This window comes from Pocillopora verrucosa, chromosome 9, assembly GCF_036669915.1.
Source record: "Pocillopora verrucosa isolate sample1 chromosome 9, ASM3666991v2, whole genome shotgun sequence".
Taxonomy (NCBI): Eukaryota; Metazoa; Cnidaria; class Anthozoa; order Scleractinia; family Pocilloporidae; genus Pocillopora; species Pocillopora verrucosa.
The window spans coordinates 13,835,825-13,863,052 of NC_089320.1; the positions used below are offsets into that span (position 1 = coordinate 13,835,825).

The 27,228-nt window shown below is 39.0% G+C and overlaps 2 protein-coding genes and 1 pseudogene across 2 annotated transcripts; 2 read left to right on the top strand and 1 right to left on the bottom strand.

Moving 5' to 3' along the window:
- The first annotated feature begins 2,100 nt into the window (after positions 1 to 2,100).
- LOC131775319 (uncharacterized) lies at positions 2,101 to 8,073 on the top strand. The gene is made up of 5 exons (XM_059091417.2): positions 2,101 to 2,343; positions 3,496 to 4,230; positions 4,804 to 5,364; positions 5,861 to 6,180; positions 7,122 to 8,073. The coding sequence occupies exons 1-5, from the start codon at positions 2,139 to 2,141 to the stop codon at positions 7,263 to 7,265; spliced, it is 1,965 nt and encodes a 654-aa protein (XP_058947400.2). The 5' UTR covers positions 2,101 to 2,138; the 3' UTR covers positions 7,266 to 8,073.
- A 577-nt stretch (positions 8,074 to 8,650) lies between these two features.
- On the top strand, positions 8,651 to 12,544 carry LOC131775370 (hemicentin-2-like; annotated as a pseudogene).
- A 1,290-nt stretch (positions 12,545 to 13,834) lies between these two features.
- LOC131775326 (ephrin type-B receptor 4b) lies at positions 13,835 to 24,298 on the bottom strand. Its single transcript, XM_059091426.2, has 6 exons — positions 24,000 to 24,298; positions 23,793 to 23,872; positions 17,289 to 17,943; positions 16,557 to 16,709; positions 15,831 to 16,232; positions 13,835 to 15,329 (listed from the first exon to the last, which is right to left on the bottom strand). The coding sequence occupies exons 1-6, from the start codon at positions 24,085 to 24,087 to the stop codon at positions 14,665 to 14,667; spliced, it is 2,043 nt and encodes a 680-aa protein (XP_058947409.2). The 5' UTR covers positions 24,088 to 24,298; the 3' UTR covers positions 13,835 to 14,664.
- Between the last annotated feature and the right edge of the window lie 2,930 nt (positions 24,299 to 27,228).

Here is a 27,228-nt window from a genome sequence, read left to right on the forward strand (position 1 = left end):
AAGAGAAAGTCCAGACAGGCGAACATGCAATTTAGCCCCTTACGTTTGTTTGTCTTAAAAAAAGGGGAAAAAGTCAAGATCCGATTTTTGCGTCAACAGAACTTGCCTGTCCTGTCTAGAAGCTTAGCTATTTTATTGCTATGTGACACTTATTACGGTAGGCGTTATGCAATCAATACTTTCCGCGCATTTGTACTAAATGTCCGCTCAGCACGTACACGATACAAAATTCCCCGTGCCTTTGTTTTTTTTTTTAGTTTATTAGGACGACATGAAGAAAAGGCCGTGAAATTACGTAGGTTGATACATCTGAAATACTGTTTCTTGTTAATTTTTCAACGGGGCAAACCTGTCAGTATACACTTTATCAATTTAAATTTCGTGCAAAAGCAAAAAGTCTACTTCACGCACTAGAATAACTATTTACTGACTAGAAATTTCAAATTGTAACCTTCAATTTGCGAGGATGAGCATCCTTGAAAGAGCCAGCTGCAAGTTTTGAAATCTTTTTTCAAGAAATTTGGCTCTATTAAGGTATGCATTACGCACAGCCATGCCGTTTATCGTTTAGTAAGCGGTTCCTTTGATATGAAACTACACCACAGGATTCAAATAAGCCGTAACAAAACAGAGAAGATATCTCTGCTTCTTGCGTGCACAAATTTGGCTGTGAAGATTTTGAAGAGGTTCGTATTTTGACTTTTTTCGACTTAAACGACAGACGATTAACAAGTATGCGTTTGTCTCTGCCTGCGTTTAGCGCACTGCAAAGGTATGACATCATTATAACAGATGCTTTCGATCTTTCTCCCTGCGAAAAAGAGATGTGAAGTTAAATTTCATCATGTTTGCTGACGTACTTTTTTTATATCACTAAGATTTATTCTTTTTAAGATGAATAGAAAATCAAATCAAAAGGACCCTCGTCACTCGTCAAGAAAGCACGAGGAAAAATATATATTGCAGGTAAAAGTAATCTGCGTGAGAAAATAAAGGAAAGAAAAAATCATGCCGATCAAATTCTGTGCCCACTGACTATCTTGTAATTAATATATTGACAGAGATGACAGTTTTAGATTAGCGTTGCGCGTTATCCCGTGTGCGTGGGCTGAGTTGCACAACTGTTCGTCATTGCAATTTTCCTGGATCTACTTGTAGTTTTGCAGGTTCACACAGGAAATATTTTCTTTCAGTTTAAATTTTATTTTAATATCACTTATCGCACAAGTTAGAATTTTCCGCTTTAGCCGCTCATTATCAGCACGCATTATGACAAGCAAAAATGCTTTAGTGTTTCCGCACGACACAGGTCTTCAGCTAAATATTAGTTGCAAATACGCTAATTGTGCGACGCTAGTTGCAGAATACCGCTCTTAATAACACTTAAGAAGGGAAGAGGGGTAGCATATATTTTTATCGTGTGGAGAAGTAGATAAGTATTGTAAGAGGAGTAGAAGTTAGCAAGAGAAAATTTCATCTATTGAGCGATTTTGAAGGTCAAGACTCGAAAGATCGGAAAAGATTTTCACACGTGGAGAAATTACTCTGTTAGTGTAGAAGGAAAAAAATTAGGACGTTGTTAATAGAAGGAACAAAAACTGAAGCCAACGAGAAGGTAAACTGATTTTTGGAAATTTGAACAATAAAAACAACACCTCACGAGATTTGAGAGTTCCCTCCTCACCTAATCTTATAAGTGATTCATTCCCACAAGCCGAGGGGTTTTTCCCTGCAAGGGCCCAGTTTTGGGAAATATCGAATTAGTTATGGGTAAAAACTTCCAGATATCACTTGCGCAAAGCACTCTTCTGAATAAACACAATCGCATGGCCGTCCGACTTATTACAAATTCAGGGAGAGTGAAAAAATATATTTCATCAGAAAAACAATCCCTAAAACAAGCAGTCTACGTCGAAGAGAAGCGCGCACGTCAGTACAGGTCAAATGCGTCAATTTATAACAGATCAATTAGTAATAGGATCATCAGCTCACGATTCATTCCAATGCTCGGACGCGAGAGGGTGAACCGGATATAAAGAAATAGAATCATCGCGGTAGTATTAATTTTCACCACTGCTAATATATTCATTGCCGCAGTGCAAGAGCAGTACTTCTAAACTGACGGGTTCTCTGAGACGATGGAGTACTCCGACCTGCAAAAGACCTCGAGAAATCGTGGCTTGACAGTCAGCCCAGGCTTAGTGCTGTCGGTTGTTTGTTTAGTTCTCTACTCCGCGGGATTCGTCAGGGTCGAGTTGAAGTTTGATGATCAAGACCAGAGGTTGGAAGCTGTTGAGGAAGCCATTGCTCTTCTGAAATTTGAAATGAAGACTTACATTAAAGGTACAGTGATGTTGAAAAATCTCTTTTATTTCTTTCCCGTTGTCTTCGTGAAATGGATATAAGTCTAGTAAGTGTATTTGTAACCTCTCTAAGTAGGCGAACCGTCTGTTCAAACTATGGGTCTGGCTCAACCTTCGTCAGAAATTTCCAGTTCTCGGAGTCCTGAGTCTTGATTTGTTTCCTGTTTAACTGACATTGTTAATGACATCAATTTATCAACGCTCTCTCGAATAATATCCTGAATGATCATGGCCCGTTTTATCCTTGGTGTATATTTAACAAAAATTTCACTGAAGACTGCCCATCTTGGGATCGCACAACTCAGCTACTTGTATTCGAGACGTAAAGCTCCGCTATGGAAATATCTCGAGCCCCTTTTTTATAGGCGTAGAACCACACACAAAATTCGTCCATTGCAGCCGGATTCATATTTTGTTTTTTTTTCAAAAAAGTCTGAAAATAACTTAGCAATCTTAGTTAAGTGTGCAAAAATAGCATTCAGCCTGTATGTCTGTGGTATCCATGAATAGAAATATGTTTGTAGTTCTGTACATAAAATCAAGAAAGCGAGAGTCAAGAAGCAATGGACTTAATGTAGTTCCTCTCAGTCAGCGGAATTTTTTCCCGAAAGACTTGTGGATTGCTCGTACATGGCCAAATGTCTTTATTGAATTATAATGATATTTACACACTGCATTCCGTAGCGGATTAAATTTTTGAAATAAAGGGTATCTAGGCATCATAGAGCAGAGATTGGGCTTATTTGCAATCCAAGAATGCGAGATAGTTTAACATGTTTTAGAAAGATCAATGAGAGAGTTTTAGTTTGAATTTAAAGGTGGCTTTTTTTTACCCAAACGGAAAATACACAAACCCACGGAACATCCGAAAGGGAAATTGTAGCGTTTGTTGTAGGAAACGATAAATAATATTTGAAAGTGTGGTTGATTACCCCCGACTTGAGGGAGGCTACAAAATGTTTACTCGGTGGGAAAAAAAAACACATAGATGACACAAACGCTCATGCTAATGACACGCTCGACAAAGATGACATTTGTAAATATACACTCACAACTCTGTCGATTATGCGGATTGACAAACTTTCACTTTTATTTATCATTTGAATCTTTTATGCATAATTTTTTTCCTCAGACGAAGGAGCCGAAATTTCCGAGAAGGAGAAACCAAGCATTGAACAGATATTCAACAGAAACAAACGGAATGTACCAGACCTTTCTCCGTTGCCCGACAAGGACGACGACCAGTTCGAAAATGGTTCACCTTTCAATTATACAGATATATTCGGGAATGGTTCACCTTTCAACTTCTCAGCCTACTTAGAAGAAGCTATGAAACAAATCACCACTGGCTTGCAAGCAATGATACAAAACAGCCTCGACTCTTGCGCAAGCTCGCAAGGACCGCCGGGACCACCAGGCGAACCAGGAATCGTGGGTCCACCTGGAATAAGAGGAATGAGAGGATTCAAAGGTTTTGCTGGATTCCCAGGTCCTCAGGGATTTAAAGGGGACATGGGTGAACCAGGCCTCCCAGGGGTTAAGGGAGAACGTGGGCCCCCGGGGTTCCAAGGCATGAAAGGAGAACCAGGCGAATCGCTTTCTGCACCAAAAGTAACAATTAGCCCTCCAGAGATCACCGTTAAAGACGGAAACACTGCCTCTCTGGTTTGTTTTGTCACCGGAAATCCCCCTCCGCTAATATCTTGGTCCAGAGTCAATGGCGTGTTACCTAGCCAACGGACTACAGTGACGTCAGATGGCCGGATGAAGATTGCGAATGCTGGTCAAAAGGACTCTGGCAAATACACTTGTAGAGCCAAAAATCTACTGGGGGAAGATGAACAAACAGCAACTCTTGTAGTACACGGTAAGTTGTTCATTTTAGCTTATGCTGGACTCTTAAGTCCAACATCTAATTTCTCCTTACTTTTATACTGCTGAATCATTCATTAAGATCACGAAAGTGAAGGAAGTGTTTGCCAACCAAAGAAGCTTTGATCGCTAAGCAAATTCTCCTTGTCAGTACCTAAGGAAATGCACAGAGAAGGCATGGAGAAGTTAAGGAGTAAAGGGTTCAACTCAAAATAAGGATGATCAGAAGTCTCAAGCAAACGCTACCTTTAAATAGGCTGTTATGCTAAAAATGCGTTCAGGAAAACGTTAATGGGATACTTTATTTCTCAGTGGAAAGCAGGATTGACACAGCGCTGAGTACTTTCACCCTTTACTGCGATGGCCTGGGTTCGATTTCCGATACTCGCGTGGCATGTTGGCAATCCTCGTCTGGCTTTCCTCCTCCCACAAAATTTATCGTCCATTTGAATATTAGCAATGGACACTAAGTAACTCGTAGATGTGTACTGCTAAATCCATTTTAATTGTGTATTTTTGTTCTCTTCTGCCTCTTTGAGTGACCGTTTTTTTTTCTGCTTCCTTGCAGTAAGGCCCACCGTTACTCTCCTACCTGGTCCGTCATTTGTAGCGATAGGAGGCAACGTTACCTTCCCAAAATGCCAGGTGAACAGCGTCCCTCCAGCTGTAATTACTTGGTCTAAAAGGAACGGTGTACTACCACAATCCAGAGCTATTTCAAAAGATGGAGACTTATCCATCATAAATGCTAAGAGTAGCGACAAAGGCTGGTACACCTGTGAAGCCGCAAATGTCTTAGGAAAGGAGATGAAGGCTACTCAGTTACTATTTATGAATTTGAATACTATGGGAGAGTATGGGAACCCAACGCCAAAGTACATCAGAACTGGAACAGATAAAACCATCTTGGTCGGTTGTGATTGGAAAGGAGCAATATTTGCTCCATTTCCAACATATATTTGGACGAAAATAAACGGACGGATTCCTTATGAACGAGCCAAATATCGTGGTTATGATCTAGAGATTCGGAACCCAAAAGTAGAAGACTCGGGGAGATATGTTTGCCTTGGAATGTGGAATGAGAACAAAGTCAAGGCCATGTTTGCTGTGGAAATTACCGTCACTAAAGGTAATAATATTTAAGCCAAAAAATTCATCAGGGTAACGAGAGATCCTTCGAAAAAATCTCCGTTTTTCCACCAGTCAGTGTTTTATGAATGAGCTATGTATTAACGTCACGGTGCTTTAAAGGACGCGCAAACTAAGGCCAAACGATGTGGCCAGCACTCTGTCCAGTAACTTCGAAAAATTAGAACGCAACAAAAGTTTTCAATGTACTCGAGAAAATGCACAGAACATCGACTGTTCGCACTATAATGATTACCGGCTGAGGAGAGGTTTGAGTGCATTCTTAAACGTGCGCCTAATATCTCGCCAAACATCCAAAGAGGAGTGACGTTGTTTTCGAAAAACTTCGATTTCTGTTTCTTAAAATTTTTAAGGTGGTGAGTGGACAGTGCTATTATGTTGTAATTATGGGTAGGATTCTTTTTACTTGAAACTCAAGCACAAAAAACTGTCTCATTCCTAGTGTAAGCTTATGCTTGTTCTACAATTCTCCTCAGTGTGTGCCCCTGTTGGTGTGGCAGACAGAAATAAGATACCAGACTCGCGTATGACAGCGAGCTCAGTTAGGGGCCCCCAATATTTACCGTACTACGGCCGGCTGGATAAATCTATCGGAGGAGGAGGCTGGTGCTCAAAGAACAGAGACACCAGCACAGATTATCTTCAAGTTGATCTTGGAAGCGTTCAGTCTGTCTGTGCTACGAAGTCATTAGGAAAAGCTGGACGGTTTACTCGAGACATCGTGTCTACTTACAAGCTGTATTTCTCACTTGATGGTGTCACTTGGAATGTGTACAAGGAAGATAACGTTGAAAAGGTAAGTTGCATAATCGAAATGTAACCTGTAGAGATTAAGAAAGGTTGTTTTTTTGTCTTCTTGCTTTATGTACTCTCTGTGACTTGTCTTTGAACGTCACACTACCAAGATCTCTAGGTTTTTTTTCGTTTTTTTTAGAAACTTTTTCGTTGACAGATGTTTTGCGTCTATTTCTGATAATTTTTTATCGTTCTTTCACTATTAAACACTACTTTCCTGTAATCAACAAAGCTTTATTAGTCCGGATACGTCTGAAAAGCTAAGTCATCGCAAAATGTCTAATACCCCATTCACACCAGCTGAACATGTTTAGTTCAACCGTATTTAACTGAATGAAAATCATAAATAGAGAACCGTTAAACTAAATTTTCCATAAGATTCAAGTAATTGCTGACTTGTATTTTCAATAGACTACATTTGAAGTTGACAAACAATGGTTTAAGCAGCTTCTAAGAAGAAAAAAAATGCACCGTGTTAAACAAAACAGCTTTCAATCATGTTTAAGCTTTGGTGTGAATGGGGTATAAGCTACAATGCGGACTTGCTAATTTGCTGAGCATTTAGATGAAGGAACATAAACAGAACAATTTATTAACTTGAAAGCAAAGCAATGAATTGCTTAAAAGGGGACAATCCCAGTAATTGCTTGGGGGGGGGGTTTGCTATATTTCTACAGAGGTTTTTAGGGGATCATGTAAGTTTAATTATGACACAAACGAAATCTTCCCACCCTTTCCGCCCCAGGTGATAAATAATGAGGGTTCCTTATTCATAGCCTTTGTATCTGTTGATTCATTGAGGGGCCATCTTTATTGTGACGACACTTTCCCTGGTCGTAATAGTGTCCACTGAATGAAGGTTCGTCTATACGTATTTATCTTTCCCTTAAGGAGTTATTCTCAGGAACCAATTTTGACCTTTAAGTCTCTTTTTATCGGCAGGTTGTGAAGCAAGAGACACGTTATCAGGGTTACAAAACAACCGTCTCGTTTGGTCCACCAGTAAAGGCTAGATTTGTCCGGTTTCATCCAGTCACAGCCGTCATATGGACCTGTATGAGGGTTGAAGTATATACATTACAATAAAGTGACACTGAGGGAATTGCTCAGCCAAAGAGTTACAGCGTGACTGCAACTGCTTTCCCCACACCAATGACAAACTTTGAATAAAGTAGTTTATCCGGTTTGATTCACAAAACAAGTTATGATTCTATAACAGTTTGAGAAGAATGAAGAAAAATCAGAAGCAAATCTAACTCTTTTTTTCCTTGGTTACCTTTATTTCCTTGAATTTTAGGCAAGCTTGTTCTAAGAGGAATTTTTTTCTTGTAAAATCGTTGAATGCAATGAAGCGTTCGTGTGGCTGTACCCTTCTTCTCAAGGAGAACCCCTTCCGTTTCTCCTTGGGGGGAGGGAGGGACGGCTACACGTAGGTTAAATGTAATCTTTTTTGAATGTAAGAAAATACTAAGGATATATCTCACGCTTAGAGTAACTTCGCAACATTTGTTTCCCTTTGTTTTACTTTGCTTATCTTTTAAGAGTTCAGACATGTGATAGGAAATTTGATTCCTTATCACTGAAAACAATAAACTTGAAGAAGTTTCCTTGTGAAATGTCAAATAAACTCTTAGTAAGTTGGCACATCATAACTGTTTCCGCCAAGTGATTAAAATTCCCCCCGGGATGACTATGTTTTTTCAAGTTCTGCTGGGCTTAGTAAAATATGACCTACTTTCGACCACGCAAGTGAAAAGTGTTTTAGCACGCACTGCTTAGCCCTCTCGGCTTAGCCGAGTACTATTGACCTCCGAGCAGCCGAAGAGGTACCAGGTGGCTTCCCGTTTCGCTCCAGTTTTCGCAAAGAAAAATTGTTATTACTTTAAAACAAAAATGACCAGAAAGTGTTTATGCGGTATTAAATGGTACTTTTGTTTATCTTTTTGACCTTAAATTTCTACGCAAAATATCAACGCAATGCTCGCTTTACGAAAACTGGGAAGATATTTTCAATGTAAACAAGTTTCAGCATTAAGACGAAGTTCACACACACATGACACCGAAACAACTGAATAAAAGTGCCTCCGAAAGTTTTATATGCGCGTAAGGAAACGTGACGGAAAGTTTTTCACCTTGTAGCTTTCACATCCATCACCCTGCTCCCGATGTTTTAAAATTTCCCAGCATTTGGCAAACATAACACGATATTTAGGTCGACCAGACAATTTTCGCGGACAAATAACATATTTGCGCGCCAAATGGGGGCTATAACTATTAATATATTTTACTCAGACATTGTCTACAAGTCGACTCAGTATGACGCTAAGAAAACAAGCCATTTGCCACGGGAACTTGACGATATAGTTTCGCTGTCGCCGAGGGTGATCCAAGATTAGAATTTGATTCATTGAATTCAGATAGCTGAGGGAGGGTTATTGATTAAGACAGAATTTCAAGCACTCTGTGTAAAGATGCCTAAAAAAGAGTGCTATTCATTATTGAACACTGGCACGGTACTATCTGTTTTCTGTCTGCTACTTTATTCCGCTGGATTTATTAGAATCGAGCTGAAGTTTACTGATCAGGACCGACGGCTGGAAGCTGTCGAGGAGGTCATTTCTTTACTAGTAGTAGGTAATCTACTAGGTAATTCTATAATTGGCTTGATTAGAGTATAATCGTTTGCCGACTGTAAGCTGACCGATACAAGTTAGCTGTTGCGCGTCAAACAGCATAAAGAACACCTTTCCAAAGGGAAAAATTCGCTGTGAAATAAGAAATTGTTGTTATCTGTTGGAGAAAGAAAATTTGCGGCTTAGTGCCGCTTTTTTTTCAACGAAGACTCCAAAATTTTTAACATTACAAATGATAATTTTCTGTTTCTCAAGCGTTAGGGGAGACTAATGTAATAAAGGAAGAAGACGTTGTCCTTGGCAATTTTTTTAACTTTCTAATTCGCTTTCATTTTTTTTAACGCGTTTCTCAAATGTAGTTAATCCTTGTCGCTTGTCTGTAGTCTCAGAATTTTCGACGATTTGTACTTGAAGAGGAAAACCCGTACGAATATTATCAAAAACACACTCATTTGTCATTTTGACCTCTAAACTAGTGATGCAAAAATAGCTCGAAGATTCTGGCCTTTTCATGAAAAATCTGATGTTTAGATGTGAAAATGGTTTAAAAAACATCTAGAGAGTAAGTTTTGTATGTTGTTGGCACTAAGCATAGTAGTTGGCAGAATCCATCTTTGATTTGATTTGCCTCGACATATTTTGTAAGCCTCGTCAAACAGACTACGTGACTTCCTGTTTTTCAACTCATGACCTCATGCTTCAGTTATCTCGTGCTGTGCATTTTTCTTGTTGTTTTTCGTTGTGTACTAATCATTTTTGCTGACGTCGTTTAAATTGTTTTGCTTTTAAAGAAAATTTCAAAGCAAATTTCAGCTAATTTCCTCCCTTAAGTCATAAGCATGTCTTCGAGTCAGAGTACTTTCTGCGTGCAGGCCTAATTGGAAACGTTCATAAGAAATGCTGTTTTCTCCTTTATAAAACGTGGGATTTAACACTTTCGTTAGGCGCTTTGGGTTTCTCTTGCTTGAAGTCTGTGGAGGTTAAAGAGGAAGAGGGGAAGGGGGTAGCTTTTAACCTTGATTACAAAGTATCATTGGAGTAGGCTCCTCTTCGAAGTATTCTGGTACGAGAGAAAAAAGTGGGCAGTATGATCCACATACATATACGGTCACATATATGGTCAGACTTTGTCGTTTTTCTCTCAAAACTTGGTAAAATTTTCATCCTGGGGTTCCTTAATCCCAAGAGACTAACATATGTTTCTTTCTGTCTGTTTAGCAGAGAGAGCTTCTCTGTTACAAACGGGAAAACTTAACCGGGTTACACAGAGTATTTAAAAAACTCCGCTGTTTAATAATTCTGTCAATAGAATCCTGTTGTTTCTTCCTCTTTTATTATTCTTTAGGCCAGCCCAAGGTTTCTCTTTCGTTTGGCCCATCTTACGTCGAAAAGGAAAAAAATATCACGCTGCCAGAATGCCACGTGACTAGGTTCCCTTCAGCGGTGATCACGTGGTCTAAAGTGCACGGTAAAATAGAGCAAGGCGGAGCTGTTCTGAAAGGTGGACAACTGTCGTTACTGAATTGACAGAATAAAGATTCTGGCATTTATAAATGTATGGCATCAAATCAATTAAGGCAGGCCTTAGCCGTTACGCATCTTAGCGTTGTACAACTGCCCAAATTTAGTGTGCGTCCTCCTTCAGATCTAGACATACTCAAGCACCGCAACGTTTCAGTCTCTTGCCAGGCCAAAAGCGACCCCAAACCAAAAGTGACGTGGGTTAGAGAAAATAGTGAGCTACCATTTGGAAGATCGAAGGTCGATGAGGATGGAACACTTCATATCTGGAATACAAAGAAATAAGACTCGGGAAAGTTTACCTGCGTAGCGTCATCAGCGGAAATTTTTAAGGCATTCTCTGCAATGCAGCTCTCGGTATCATGTAAGTGGTTAAACTCTAAAGTAGGTCTGAAAGTATTTATGAAGTTTTGTGAGCCTTTTGCGTTCACACTGGTATCTTACAGACTCTGCAATAAGTTGCATAAAGACAGGGCTCCAATACTCCTTTCATACGCAGTGACAAAAGGAAGTATTCCCTGTGATTCTTTTCTTTTTATTTGAGGTAATCATGATGATAGCAAGATTTATGATAACATTTTAAAATAGTGAAGATGAAAATGATCATGACAGTGATTGTGACGGTGACGGTGGTGATAAATGTGATTGTGGCCGTGATAGAGGTCACAGATCTTGATATAATTTTCAGAAGAAAACTGGTAAATGAAAAATGTTGTTGATATCTGTGCTAGCAGCGTGTCAAGGTTAAGTAGTTTCAGGGGTAATGATGAAGTGTCAAGTAGTCCTTGATAGGCCCGGGTGATCAAACATAAGTTAGAGGGAAAAGAAAATACTCTTGCCACAGTAGTCTGTTGGTACTGAGTTTCCGTTTACTCGCGAGACTGATGACGTTGATGAATGAGAAAGGCCAACTTTCCCTGACCTTTCATAGGACTAAGTGAGATGTGCTCATCAAAATCAATAATATCAATTTGGTGTTAATTTGTCAGATGTTTGCCAGTAACAGAGTGATACAACTGCTTTTGTTTTCTGTCTCTTGACAATGATATCACGACGACAGTTTAGGAAATGTAGTGCGTTTCTAACTTTTTTTTGATATGTGCTTTTCTCGGATGTTCCGCAAGATTAAAGAAATAAATTCCCATCCTTTGACCCATTTGCTTTGTGTAGTTTATTGCTTTGGGTAAAGATGAAACCGTTGGTTCTTAAACTCAAGTGTACTGAGCCTGTTTCCTTCCACAAACATAGGTGATTTTTTTTCTGTGATGCATTTTCGTTGATACAGAGATAAAGACAATTATCTAGGTCATTTTGATTTCACTAAAGAATGTTTCCAATTTTCTTGACCAGCATGTGAAGCTGTAGGCGTAGAGGACAGTAACATAATCCCTGATAGTAGTAGAATGACGGCAAGTACAATGTTCAACATGGGTTCTAGACCGTCCTACGGCCGGCAAAATGGACAGAGGGGTGGTAAAGGTTGGACCCCAAAGACTACGATTAACAGTTCACACTATCTTCAGGTTGATATGGGTGAAGTGCGATATGTCTGTGCTCTGGCGACTCAAGGGAGTGGAAGATATATTGACTGGACTACCAGTTACAAAATACATCTTTCAACAGATGGAGTGATTTGGAAAACTTACATGGAAAATAACTTTGATAAAGTGAGCAAATTCTAAATTGTCTAATTTCTATATTCCTATAGGATCTGTATCATCTATTTTGCGGTAGCTGTCTAAGTGATCAGAGCGAAACGAACCAATCTTGCTGGACGAATTTAACGATTTGATTTGTCTAAATCTTTTAATCGCTGCCTAAACCTGAGTATGGATTGCTTATCTCTTCTATTTCCTCAGCTTCCATAGGATGACCATTAGGTAATATCTTGATGATGCATTAGCAGCTCCCTGTAAGTAGTTTGGAGCCTACACGGCGTGTTCGTTAGCTACCAAATTTCTGTTTGGCCTATGAACTATTTGCTCCTGCTTCATTTAGAACTATGGTATTCCTTAGAGTCTGCTTTTTTCAAGTATGTTGTAAGCTCCACAATTTTCTCTTCTTTGGCAGGTATTTCCAGGAAATGCAGACCGAAACAGCATCGTGAAGAATTATCTCACTTCTGCCATTAAAGCAAGATATGTTCGGTTTTATCCAATAAGATATGTCAGATATCCAACGTTGAGAGTTGAAATTTTTGTGTTGAAATAACCTCCGCAATTCGAAACGTCACTGAGCCGACGGTTTGTTCAGAGTTTCCGCTGATTAATGTATTTTGTCATTTTAAGACCGCCAGGTAAAGGGGGATTAGGCAGATTTGAATAAACGAATGTGATTGCATTAGATTTCGACTCCGGCCCAAAACAATCAAAGTGCTAACTAGTGTATTACTCTGAAATGAATTTTTGGATATCACCAAGGCGAGTTTTTATAAATCATTAAATGTACAGCCTAGTTCTCTTGTTAAACTATTCCTTTTCAAATAGCTACATGTGTTTTCATTGTTACAAGTACGCGATGCATCTATATTTATTTTGTTAAGTCTTCCTTCACGCTGATATGCAATTATTTCTCCCACATCCTTCAAGTTAACGTTCCTGGTGGGGCTGGTGTCGACCATCAGAACAGAGGAGCTCTGAACAAACTGAAGATAGCGTGTGTTTTTTCCACGTGATCCTCCAAAATCCCCGTCCCACCCAGACGGTAAATAATGACCGGCCCCATATTTAATCATTATGAGAAAAGTTTCTCCCAGACTTCAATCAGAACCTTATTCAGCACAGTCAGGTACGTTAGTTAAAAGTAACGTGCGAAAATCAAATCATTAGTGCCGCGAAACTTCTGTCTAGCTAATTTATTTTTACTCGCACGACAATAAAAGCCAATGAGGAAAAGGAGATGCTCCTAATTTATGGAGAGGACTGAGAATCAGTGCGGGAGACTGGTAGCAAAGAATGAAAGACTGAGCCCAAGATTCGCTTTAAGGATAATTATCTACATGGGGTCGGGGGGGAAGCTTCTAGAGAAACTCTGGTGCTGCGTCAATGGGCAGCATCACAAGACAATTTGGGGTTTATCAACTGAGTTGATTGTGTAAATTGGCCACCGTAGAGAGTTTCTAAAGTTGACATTTTGAGCTTTAGCTCATCGTCAGAGATAAGGATGACTAACGCTTTCACGTCAGCTGTAGAAACTCTCCACGGAGGCTGCTTTACACAATCAACTCAGTTGATGAAACCAAATTATCATGGAGCCCTCTCGTTCTCAGCGACATACACTCGTCTAACGAATCGAAGGGGTTGTCTTTTAAAATTGATTCTTTCCATCAAGAGAGGCAGTTGATAAAGGCCTGCAAATTAGTAAAATACTACACGCACCAAATAAATATCTTTAAGTTTCTTGTTTGTCGTGGACGTGACCAAGAACTTTCATTTATAAAAATAGTTGCAGCTGAAGGATTTCTGCTTAGAATGAGATTCTTCTGAAACTGTCTCCGCCAGATATGCCTACATGAAAACTTTCTAAGTTTTCGGTTTACGCCCGTTCAACAATTCCTGTTTGCGACTGGAAAATATATTACAAATAATTCATTATTTGTTATGGAACTGCATTCATGATGCAAAAGTTTAATTCAAAGAGTATTGTTGGATCGAGGATGGCCAGGACCAGAAGCGTATGCAGGGGACATCACACTGCTGTACTATGAACGTTAGGGCCTTTCATTAATTCTCGTGTACCATTCAAACTGTTCATTAAGAACTTATGTAAATGCACTTGACCCCTGAAGGGTCCTGCCAACTTCCCGAGTGAGCTACCTGCCATTGTACAAATGCAGCATCTCAGGTCTTCTTTCTTATTCATAAGAAAAACAATAACGTAGGCGGTATGCTTATTATACGTAAACTACACTCTTCATTGATGATTTCCAGCGATGGATATTGACAATTTTGATATAGGTTTAGTGCAAATAAAACAGCTAGTATTTCAGCTTTTTAAAGGACGCATATGATAGTTGTCTTGTCTCGCGAGCTTTCACTGAAGCTAAAAGTATTACTCTTGCACTGTCGTTACAACATTTGGCAGTCAAAACGACTTCCCCGCATCAGTGAATAGTCTGCTTGATAGCATGAAAACTGAGTAGTGTTATCATAGAAGACGTGGTTACTTAGGCCAGAACCAGCTCTTTCAGCTTTCAGAATTTATCTTCCTCATTTACCGATTAAACGGTCCAGCCAAACAATTTTTGAAAAACAAAACAGCCGATTGGACTCTATTGTTAGCAATTTGATTTGAATCCACAGGACATAGGACAGTACAGGACGATGGATATCTCAGACATTAACTTGTACTTCTTCTGCTGGAAACCAGCTGTTCACGGACGCACTCCGTTCTACTTCGATTTTGGCACGTTCAGAACCCTCCGGGGACTTCCTTGGGCTGTCATTAGGATCCACTTGTAATGAGTCCCCCTTCCTTAGGCTGTCATCAAGATCCATCTGTAGTGAGTCCTTTCTCCTTGGGAGCAACATGGGCGTTATGGACCGCGGAGGCGTCCAGTCAATATGGGGAAGAATCCTATTTTTTCTTTGGGGCAGAATGGGCAGAATGGGCACACTGGAGTGACTGCTTCCAGCAGAATTCGGCCTCGAATTAGACTCAAAGTCTTTGATTTTGATAAGTGGAACTGTGAAATTGCGACTAACTTTTTCCTTATCTGCAGGCTGCGAGGTTTCCGGGCTATTATCGTTCTCCTTAGGATCTTCTGAAGTAACAACCGACTGCATATTCGATGATGGGGTTTCACTCCTCGAGAACTCAGTCAGCTGGGTTGAGGAACTCTGAACACTTTCCTTGTCGAAAAGTCTTTTTCTGAAAATTTTCATCAGGAAGAAGAAAACCACGACTGCTATTATGAAACAGACGAGAAAGGTGACAGTCACAGAAATGCCGATAGCGGTAGATACTTGAGAGCCTGCAGTGCCTAAAACCGGACGTGCTGTTTGTGTAAAAGAAAACGAGAAAAAACTGTCAGTTTGTAACAAATGAATTCTTAAAATTGAATAACATTTTCTATTCATCCGCAGATACCAACTTCAATTAAAGGAGCCCTTTTGTTTAAGTCTCGTGAAAATCTTTAGCAGGTGCAGCCGAATCGCGTCAGTAGAGACGTTGAGAGTTTGATGGTTGCTCGGAAAGTCGTTCGCATGATTAAACCATAAACTCTAATAAGTAACCAAGACAGGATTTCTCCTTACAAGTTCAATAAAATACCAGGCAGGCAAGTGATGAGAATAAAGAAAATATCAATTAGGGGATTATTGGTTGATCCGGCCAATACCAAATTCTCCAAACCAACATAATAAGAACTGTATGGCAGACAGCAAAAGGGTTGAAGCTGTAATTTATTATAAGGAAAAATGGTGCAGGGTGCAGGAAAAGGGGGATGGGAAATGCGCATATAGTTTTCTTGTATAGCAAAAGTTGTTACGTTTCGTACTTTCCGTCGTCGTAAAATTCTCCATCACGGCGGTGGTTGTTCCGGGACTAGTAGTTGTTTCTGCATTCTTTCTTATAGAGAAAGTCTTGTGCAATCGTTGAAGAGATTGTATTCCTCCCTGACCACTGACGCCATTTTTGGAAATCACAGATATATTGTAGACCGTATCTGAGTTGAGACCAGTTATCGTCACTTGGAGCGAGGGTAGGTCTACAGAACCAGGCCAGAACTGTGCACCGTTACAATATTTTGAACATGAACCAGAGTTTGAGCAAGTAGTACATTGAACGTCGTATTTAACGTCATTACGCCCTCCGTTGTCTGCAGGCGGAGACCATGCAACCACCACAATGCTGTCTGTAAGTTCTGTGATGTTGATATCTTTGGGCTCTGAAGGAGGGGCTAATAACATAAATACAGTTATATTACTTTCTAAACAAATCAAAAGTGTGTTGTATCAGTATGATGATTTATGATATGTATGTCAGAACGCTGCTCTGTTTTCTTTTACTTAATTCTTTTCATGCAACGTTAGTTTCAAATGCAGGGATGATTCTTTAATTGGTTGGTTTTGCGGATAGCCAGGATGGTGAACAGATGATATTTTGTTGGATCTACCGAAAAGATCTGGAACTGACGTTTCAAAAATTAATCTGGGTGCAAGTCAACGACAGAGTCAAGCAATCCTTACCAGTAAGAAACCGTCTACAATTAGCACTTTCCTACCTGTGCAATCATCACTCACAGCATCCTCAGGGGCCCTGTAAAATCCATTATTGCAGATGCAAGAACTATGATTAGGATCAGGTGCACTGTTAGCAGGACATGTAGCACAAAAGTCATTACCAATTGACGCTTTATATCGGCCTGTCTGGCATCCTGAAAAGCACATTTACAAATAAAATTCAGAAAGAAATAAATTGACAGCTGAATTTTGAGGTCGTTAGAACCAAATAGACTTGGAAGGAGCTGCGTTGCTATAATTATTTCGGGTAAGTTTTTAGGCAGAACAAACTACATAAACTTGAAATAGTTTTCGATTTATGAGTTCGGGAAAAAAAGAGAAACGCACAAGAGGTAATAAAAAGCAAAAAAAATGAATAAGGAGTACAGCTGATGGCTGGTGATAAAGAAGATTAAGACAAATTGCGAATGATAGGGTCGAAAACTGTTTGCTTTGCATTCAAGATTCATTAGCTGTGACTTAATCGCGTAAGGAGAACCAACAGTAAATTTTCCAAGGACTTTTAAGACAAGCACGGTTGTGAAGGGTGCACAAAGAAAATAAAGCTAAATTTTTCTAGAACACTACATAGGGGGTTGTAACAGATGAATATCGGAACTTGTATAGGTACACTGCTAGACAAATTTCGATGTCTGAGAAAATTAATTTAAATTGTCAGAGGAAAACGTGGATGTGCAAAGAAGGGCGTATTTGAAAACAAAAGTCCCTCTTACCGACGCACTTGTCTCCCACTAATTCATATCCAACTGAACATTGACATGTGACCTGACTGTCCATCATCCATTGACCAGAACTAAGACACGTAACAGAGAGTGTGCTGTTGCTTGGATATGGCGATGCCTTTTCAGAACAGTTGCCTTTGACAGTAGTGTTTTGCTGGCTCGACGAAGGCGCAGCAATCTTTTGGAAGACAATTCCCTGATTGACAACTGTTGGACAGTATAAGTATGACAAAGTAACAGATGTAAGCGATAGGCAGGCGCCTGTGTCTCGAAACCCAAAGTAGATGCCGAAACTATTAACAGCTAAAGTCAAATTAACTTGATTGACTTGGGAAGGATCCTGTTGCGTCCAAAGATTGGTGGCATTGACGGTTTCCACAAATGTGAAATTACCGGATTCAATATCGCGCTTAGTTACGCCACTTGCAAAAGGCCCTTCCGTTTGAAGCGCGTAAACGCTGAAGCTCTCTTTGCAAAAGTTAAGTTCAGCCGGACACTTTCCAACCATGAATGTAAGCCCGAGTCGAACTTCGTTTGCTCCCTGCAGGTCAACATACTCTGAGATCAGCCAGCTGTTTGTATGATTAGTTCTCGTTTCTGAAAGATCGCACACAGCGTAAGATCCACTGATTCCATCCTGGGACCACTGAAATCAAATAAATATAATATCACAACGATACTCTTTGAAATAATCATGTTGAAAAGAAGAAATAAAGCTTCGACGACACTGATCAATAAACAGTTACTAAAAAAGACTAGATAAAAAAACTGTCACAGAAAGATTTAATTTTTTTTATTGTATAAATGTAACTCGTAAACGGGAGGTTGGAAATCTTTTCGCGATAGATTGCCAGGCCGCTAACAATTTAAATTTGCGAAGGATGAGCCCTATGCTCAGAAATCTTGAAAGGACCGTCTCGAATAAGTCTCTTGGCCAGGATAAAACGCCGCGTTGACCGGCCATGGACAGCCACGAATATAAGGGAACAGGGTGGGTCGAATTAGCATGATGAATGAATGAAGCTTTGTAAGATTTTTACCAATAAATATTGCTGACTTATCAGCCTGCTGGTATGATATTAATTTGTTATTTTCTACTTAGTTATCTTTTATTCTCTTTCAGGCACCATGTTAACTAGACATCGATTGGTCTTTCAGCTAAATAGTTTTGTTCTTTTAAGCGCAGTTACTATAATCACCCAAGTAGGACCTAAGATTTAAAACCTCGAAAACTTTGCGTTTTGATGAACTGGAGGGTACTTGAGGTCAGCTCTCCTTGTTGGGATCAGATGGTCAAACAGAGTCAAAGACAGTTCATCGATAAGTTTTCGAGGTCTTAGAACTTTGGTCTTAGTTATTGAGACACCCGTGTAGCTTTGCATCGTGCCGGAAGAGGTTAGAATGTGTTTACCACCCTTGAGGCTAATTTTACTTTTCTGTGAGGGAATAACGTACATGCCGCGATCCACACATACTAGTGTATTGTGTAAATACACCTAGCTATGAGTGAAAAACACTTTCAAGCTAGTTTTCAAGTATGAAACAGAAGATATACAAAACAAATATTGTTGCTGTTGTTGTTTTTAAAAAAACATTGTGATCAAGATAGACTTAGCAGGTCTAATTTTCTTATGTTATTTTAAAAAGCACTGAAAGATAGTGCCGCTCTATTTTTGTCCGGTGTTGAGTTCCAATACGCTGGTGTATGAACGAAGTTCTCTGAAAAGATTATGAAGATCGATTTGTTTGTTCCTAGCTGTTAATTGAGGTGGTGAAGTTTTTTGTTTAAGAGCCATGCTTTGTGTCACTGTTTGCCAACTCAAAAGTAAATTGAGGTAAGTGTGGTGATGACGTTACAGAGGCTCATGTCAGATTATTCATTATGGCCCCATAACGAAACCTGTAGAATATTACAGAATTTTATGATATTATTTTCTAAGACAAGATAAACTCTTTAATACACGTATACGTTTTGGCGAGAACGCACGGAGTTTTAGTAACAAGAGAAAACCAAATACGAATAAGTGCAGTGCTAGAACATCGATGGAATACAATGCTATTACGTAATTCAGTTTTGGCACAAGAAAATCCGAGAGCCTAATTATCACAACTTAAAAGCCCGTTCAATGACAAATGGAATACAAGGGTTTTAGAGTGGGACGGTAGTGGTAAATTACAAGATACAGGACGGATTAACTTCGCATTTGAAACCGATTTCACAGTCATTATCTGGCGCCAGGCTGGCCTCGCAGAACACTAACCCTCCCGACTTCATGGAGCCAAACTATCCGAACGTCGTCCGGAACAATCAGAGTTTAGTTAGTGGTAGGTTTTAACTAATCTTTCAGTCTATTAGCGATAATAAGTCTTAAACGATGCTTTACCATGTCGGGATTACAAGTAGTGGCGATACCATTCATAGGGCAAGTAGTTGTTTTCAACGGCGAAACGATTAAAGAAAATATTTGGATACGTAACCTTTTGGACATGTGAAAATAAACCATTGTTTGCGAATAATTGATCTACGAAAACAGCAATTCTAGAGAATTTACTGGCGCCAGTTAATCAAATCAGCGTCTCTGAATTGCGTCATTTTAGTAAATTCAAAAGGTTCCGATCCCTTTCACTTCATTGATTCATTAAAAGGAGTCTCGTCGAGGAGATGCGAATTGAAAGCATTGTAGCTCGATGGGCTCTAAGTTGATCATGTAGAACGCATGGGTTTATCTACCCTCACGAAAACGTCAAAAGGAAAAAATTGATTAGGTTTACAGAAAAGATTAATATTTTGTATTACCACTGCATTTTTTCAAACTTGGGATTAACCTTTGAGGCTAGAAAGTAAAAGCATTGTGACTTCTTTGGAAAGCAAAAACGCAGTGTAAAAATTAACGATTCCTACGCAATCTAAGCGAGTGACCCAGTGCATCCTTGCCCTGTAACATGCTATGGAATCATTCTGTTTCGTTATATTTAACAGTAGGTGATAAACAAATACAGAAGCTGTCAATTGTTATTACAATATGATCAAATCATTCTCACTGTAATGGTTCTCCCTTTACTAACTCTAACGTAAGGTACAACCAGCACTGTATGTACTCTAACTGACTGATGTTTTGTCTTCGAAAACTAAGTGGCTGTAACTGTCTTTTCGTTGTGTATCTTGGTACGTACAAAAAAATAAAAAGAGAGAATCATTGATAAAGAACAAAATAACTAAGCATTCCGGCCTCTATATTCTGTAAAGCAAATATCTCACGCGCTACGAGCTGCGCGCGGGTGGGTAAACTTATTTTCCACGGCCCCATTTGGCTTTGTCGCTCGGTTATTATCGAAACAAACCTGGCTTAGCTATCCGTAAGAAGGCTTGCTTCTTTTTTGATCATTGCGAACTGATCAAACTTGCGCAGATTTTACTTAAGAGCTCGAATTGCACGCTAATACTTTACTGCTGACCAGCGCCCCTTTTTCACTGGAAGAATTTCAAGCACTTGCAAAAAGTCATTGGAGTGCGACTTATCAAAAGCGAAGTTATAGTTCTGGCAAAAAGACTTTAAAAAGGAGTCCACTTCAAAAATTTGATCTCCAGTAAGAGTTTTATAGAAAGTGAGTACGCACGAAAGTTTTTCCAAATTAAATATTCTTTTTCCGCTAAAAAATGTCGGGAATGGCGTCAAGAGTGAAAAGGGTCACTGCATCAGAGAGATAAATTATCCATATTTTCAATGCGTTTAGGATTTGTGTGTTGACGACGAGGCGTTACCAGAATGGACATAAAGGGAGCGGCATAAAAGAGAGCGCTATTATGAAAATACCAATGCACAAAGCTGTGGACTAAATTAATTTTGTTTCCTTACTAAGTAGGGGGTAAGATTCGGTCGTAGAGACAAAAACTGTTGTAAGAAAGAATTTTGCCCTAATAAAATTTTGAACTGATGTAATTCAACTGCCCACCGAGATATCACATATATTGTTGTGACTAAAGGAAAAGGGGTATTTTTTTTCTTTGCAAAAAACTGTCTATAGGTAGTTTGATTTTTTTAATGACGAAACCCTTATCGCAAATGGTGCGGATTTGGGTTGTAGCATTTGAGACAGTTTGTGGGTATGTTACCGAATTTGCGTGCGTTTTGATATAGCTTAATACCAAAGGTTACGAAATCTTCGGAAAGGTGACGTAGCGAGTTATTATATCGACGTCTATCTTCCGAAAGCCAGTATCAGATGGTTTAATTTTCTCATCTATAAGGCCAATTACAAGAAAGCGAAAAGATTAAAGGATTTACAATCTCTGGTGTTTAGATTGGAATTAGTTCCTGTTTAAAAAGGCACAAACTGCTGTTGTATGAATTGTGCTTCGGGCTCAATAGGTTTGGCTAATTAAATTTAAGTTAAATCGCTTGGTATTAAAAGAGTCGACTAGTTCGATTCATCGAAGGGTTCCGAACGCGATTAGAATCATTAGCTTTTCAGATTCGATTAAACCTAACGTTATCTACGGAGACTATAATGACCTCGTGACTGCGATCTAACGGGATCCAAGGACAATAAGCGCAGCATTCTTGTGACAGAACTTGCCGCCTGAAAAGTCCAGAGCAATTGATCACGATATGAAATTAAGTTATGGTCTCGCGAGAGTGGACCCAGCTGATCAAATTCTTTCAAACGAATCTGCTTTCTGATTAGCTTATCGTTAGACCCTTAGAATTTTTTTAGTAAAAGTCAATTTAGCCCCTAGATTGCAAGATCAAGAACTGGTCTTCAAGACATTGCACGCAGCTTCACTCGGAGTAGTTCATGAAGTAATTACGGTCCGACTTGAATTTTTCCTTGCAATTCTGTCCATAAATGATAAAGAGCGAGGCATTTCTTGGTCTTCTTTTGTCATAGGGATATTACTTATTTGCACTTTAGTCATCAAGACAGCATATTTTGTTGCGTCACTGTACAACAATAGAAGAAAGAAGTAGCGAATTTTAATATCGGTGGCCCCGTTAGAAAATGGTTTTCTGTGATTGTGTTTCACAAAAAAATTGAAAGTTTTAGGGGAAAGAGAACCTTCAAAGAAGAACTTCACAATTCATCTTCTTAAGAATTACCGTTTAAACTCGACTAAATGCGTCAAAACGCCGCTTTCAAGCTGTAAATCTTAAATTATACGGATTTGGACTGGCCGCTTTGTGACCATTACAAAGAAATTTTATTACGAACCCAGTGAACATTCTGTGTTTATCACAATACAATAGTACTGCCGAACACGAGGTGTGGAGAACAATTAGAGATGACTATAAAAACTCCGAGGAGGTCTTCTTGGATAGCCTAAAGGCTCGCTTTTCAGTCCTGACTTGTTTAGAGAACTCTTTACGGAGAAGTAAACGGTTCTGCCACTTTGTGAAACACTGAATAAAGAACAAGAAGCTAGAAACGTGTTCGAAAAGTCATCTAAGAACATTTGTTTACGTTCTGTTGCTTGACGATAAACAATGCCTGTCACAGGATAAATGAAAACGAATGAGCTAATCTGTCATATTTTTATTCGTCGAAAGACAAGCATCTCTTCAAGTATTATTTTCAGAGAACGTTTTGGTATTACAAAATTGTCTGGAATACAAGAAACTGAAAGCACTTCGTTCAACTGTTTGTACCTATCCAGTCCCTAAACATGACAGATTTCTAATACGTGAATTAGTACGGGCACGACACGCAATTTAAGGGAGCTCATTTCTTATAACATTCCAGCTAGGATAATAAAATATCCAAATTAACAAAGCGACATGGTTTTCACGGATATTGAGTAAACGATGGAGCTAATAATTGTGCTATCAGAGAATAAAAGAGGGCAATGATTATCCTAAGAGTTGGTTATCTGGTAACATTTATAGCCTAAAATGCATTTGAATATTGGACCCATATGTCAAAAGGGGTTTCATTGGCTAACGCATAGACATAAATTGTAACGAATCAATATTGACCTGTGACCTGCGTATATCACATTTATTTCCTTTTGTATCTATTGGGACAAATGGCAGCCGTACTCGTTGCGACGCTTTGTGAATCAGTTTCCTAAGATACGATAGGTATATGTTTTTTTAATGGTTTGACGTACAAAGAAGTTGTTTAAGGCCGTTGGATTCGGCTCTCAAACTTAAACGTGCTTCCCTCGTATTGCAATAAAAAAATATTGACATTCCATACCGAACCTTAAACAGTGACATGGTACGCAATCTTAAAATTTGGCCTCGAGCTATTCCTATGAAACACGGCCGCCTAGTATCAAATCTCTTGAATTACTAATAGGTTTTCGTTTTTTGTATATATAAAAAAAATAATTTTAATCAGGTATAACACAAGAGAACAAAGCTTAATTGGCAAAATTTTCAACTAGGCCTTAGCCATCCTAAGCGACGTGTGTAACAAGGCTGTGCGAATTTTACAGAAGGGAATAAAATAATTCATTTCGCAGAAGACATAAATTTGCCTATGGCGAATACTCACCCCACTCCATACGCCGAACTCAAAACGGGTCAACCATTGCCAGGAAGAGGATGCATTTTTGTCTTTATTCAAGAGAACAGCTGAAATTATGATTCAAAAATAAACTAATTAAAACAAAATCTCCTCTCTTGATTAACTGTACACTGATCAGAACTGGTGAAAAACAAAAGTTGCGTTGAAGCAAAGATGAACATTTCTTGTACATACCTCTCTCTGCCATGGCCTTATAATGTGTCAGGCCAATGGAAACAAGAAACACTACTTCCAAAAGTTGTTTTAACTCCTTTGATTTCATATCGGCAATTTCAGCACCTCAAAGCTAAGACTTTTCGCGTCTTACATTCACAAAAGATTTCAACCAAAATTTCCTTAGTTACTGTTATTTTCACGTAGAATTTCACAAATTTTGCGCAACTTTAGTATGCGATCTCTCAACACGCACAGAGAAGGAACACGAATGATTGTCCACAGTGGAGCTAGTCACCATAAGACATACAGATCTTGTACTTAACTCTGTACTTTTGTGTATGCGGATTATGTAAATTAAAAAACCAATAGCTGAATGTAATAGAAAACGTCAAATGGTAAATTGTTTGGAATGATCGATGACGCTGACGTCGTAAGTGGGATGTGAACAAGGTGTCAAAGCAACGTTGTACTGAAATAACCCTGAAATGATACTTTTATTACTTTACATTCAGAATACTCTCTTTAAATTTAGACTGGCCAAAACCAAAGCAAACGGTAAGTTTTCCGTCACGTTTACGCTTAAACGGATTAAGCTAAAGGTAATTATTACGCCATTAAGTGAAAAATTTCCCAAGAGGTTTAAACTCACAAAACTGGCTGAGCGCTAAAATAGTATGATCTGTGCATTAGGCATGGCACGATTTTCGACATAATGAAGCCCACAGACATACGAGAGACGGATGATTTAGGGAAAGACTGAACACTAGGGCTATCAAGTCGCACACCTGCCGAAGACTAACCTGGATTATCTTGCACGAAATAACGGATTAGGAGGATTTTGTTCCTTTAGGATGGGATGCCTAGAGTTCATAACTGATTTACCCCTCCAGTTACTCGTTAGATTTCACTTACATCACAAAGTTACTACTCGATCATCTATATTCCTGGGTAAAGGGAAACACTGTGAATATCAAATGTCTCCACCTTGAAAACCACACGCATCGGCCTAGTCATACACCTGTGGCTGAATGCGCATCTTTCGATTAAGAGTGGGCATGCTACCAAATCATGTGGCCATTGCTTTTCCCAATTTTTCGCTTTTTAAACAGTGTAGAAAAGGATGCTTTTCTGACAATAAATTTCGAGCGTGAACGTGCGTTTTTAAGCTGATTATTTGATCAAAATAATCATAAGTAAAAAGCTACATGATCTCAGTGTAGGTGAAGCGGTCGCTCGGTATTAGGCCATCGAAAATGCATTAAATAGTCGATTACCAGATCAGATAAATTGGAGCTGAAATAATCAAATTATCATGTTTGTCTGCTGATAACTACAGCTCGTGTAACTTGAATTCCTTCTTAATGTTAGAGTTTAAGGGTGGCCTGTAAGTTAGGTTACAAGACGCAACACTTGTATTGAAGGTTACATAAAGTGAAATAGTACATTCATTGAGCCAAGAATTCCTGAGGCCAAAATGATCGAGCCGGACAAGTTCTAGCTATACTAAATATGTAAGATTTTGATCTGTCGGAAGCTGTTTGTATTCAAAAGTCTCGTTCAATTTTTACAAGAATACAGTTTGATTGTTTTATTCTTGTTAGCACTGCAGCGTGGAAATGTTTTTATTGTAAAGTGTTATCACCAGTTATTGTTTTGTGAATCAAAATTAAGTCATTTCCAGACCGATAAGAATTTTTACTAAACAAGAGGGCTTTCTTTTTACATCAACAAAGTGAAGTGCAGATCTTTTAAACGTTTTGCTTAAAAATAGATCAAATCTGAATCTCGAAGGAGGTCAAAAAGCCTATCCAGAGGCTGGATACTACAGGACCTGATCAGCTTTGACGGGTCTATTCCGATAAACGGGTTTAAAAGGTGAGATAAATGACAATATACTCGCTGAATTTTACATACCAAGGAAGAGTATTAATCAATCTGTGCGTTATTGAATCAAGATAAGCAAGTTTATTCCAGTAGAAAGACTGCGCTTGAACAATTAGTATTACACCTTCTTGTAGCGAAAATTTGACTCCCGCATAGGATAATGTCGGTCCATTGTTATAAACGTTTAGGCATTCTTCCTCAGTCATCAAAGGCTCTCACAGAATTGTTTCGCTCAAATTCGTTGAATCTGTTCTTAAACCCTCATAACTGATCATTCTGGCCGAATTGTGGCCGTAATTTAACCACCTTTGGCAAAAATCATTTGTTGGGTGAAAATCTAAGTGGTCGCTGCTATTCAAGTTGTCGCTGTTTATACCAGAACATAGAGCAGAGCAAAGATCATTCCAAGTCTTGAGAAAAAGTTATTCATTAAACTAATGAAGAAAATTCCGGTCAAATATTCAACGAAGAACAAAAAGGGTTAAGTTTTTTATATACTTTCCGTACTTTGTTTTAGCATGACAAGCGAGCTCAAAACTGCAGCTTTGGAATATTTTTACAATTGCCAATTCACATTATTAGTACAGTTTTTATTTCAAACTCAGAGCAACGAATGTCATTCATAAATAAGTTTACCTTATTTCTTCGACACTCAGCGTTTAATTTAGGATGGCCTGAGACTTTTGCTTCGTTCTGACTTTTTTTTTTCGTTTGGTCGAGCTTCTTCACGAATGAAATAAGATCTAGTAGGTAATTCAGTGTTAACAACTGAGTTGAAAACGTAAATTGGCCACCGTAAAGAGTAAAAAAGCTGACGCTTCGAGCGTTAGCCCTTCGTCAAAGCGATTGATGCACTGAATTACCTTCTATACTCTCCCACCGACGCAGCACCACAGTTTCTTTAGAAACTTACTCCCTGAAATAAGATCTAGATTAGACATGTACTTGCCGCTAATTAACTCTTAATTCATCTCCAAACAAAAACATGCCTCTTTCTCGAATGTAAAAGTTCTGAAATCATTTTAATTTTTAAAGAAAAGCAATTTCGATGTAATAAGTGACACCAGATGAGTATTTGAGCACAGATTATGACCCCCAGAAAAGAATGGCTCAGTGAAACAAACTGTGGTTTTCTGATGGCGTGTCGAAGAGGGACAATGGATGCTTTGATTATTTCATGTGGAACTCTGTTGTATCTTTGAACTAAGTCAGTTTGTTAACTTAATAATTCTACCTGCTTCAGCACAGCTCAATCCCATTTGTATGACCGTGTTACGATTTTAATTAAGGGACGGTTGCATTTCTTTACACCGTTCCGTTTTTCCTAAATTTACATTTTCTTCCACAGGCCATGATCTCTTCG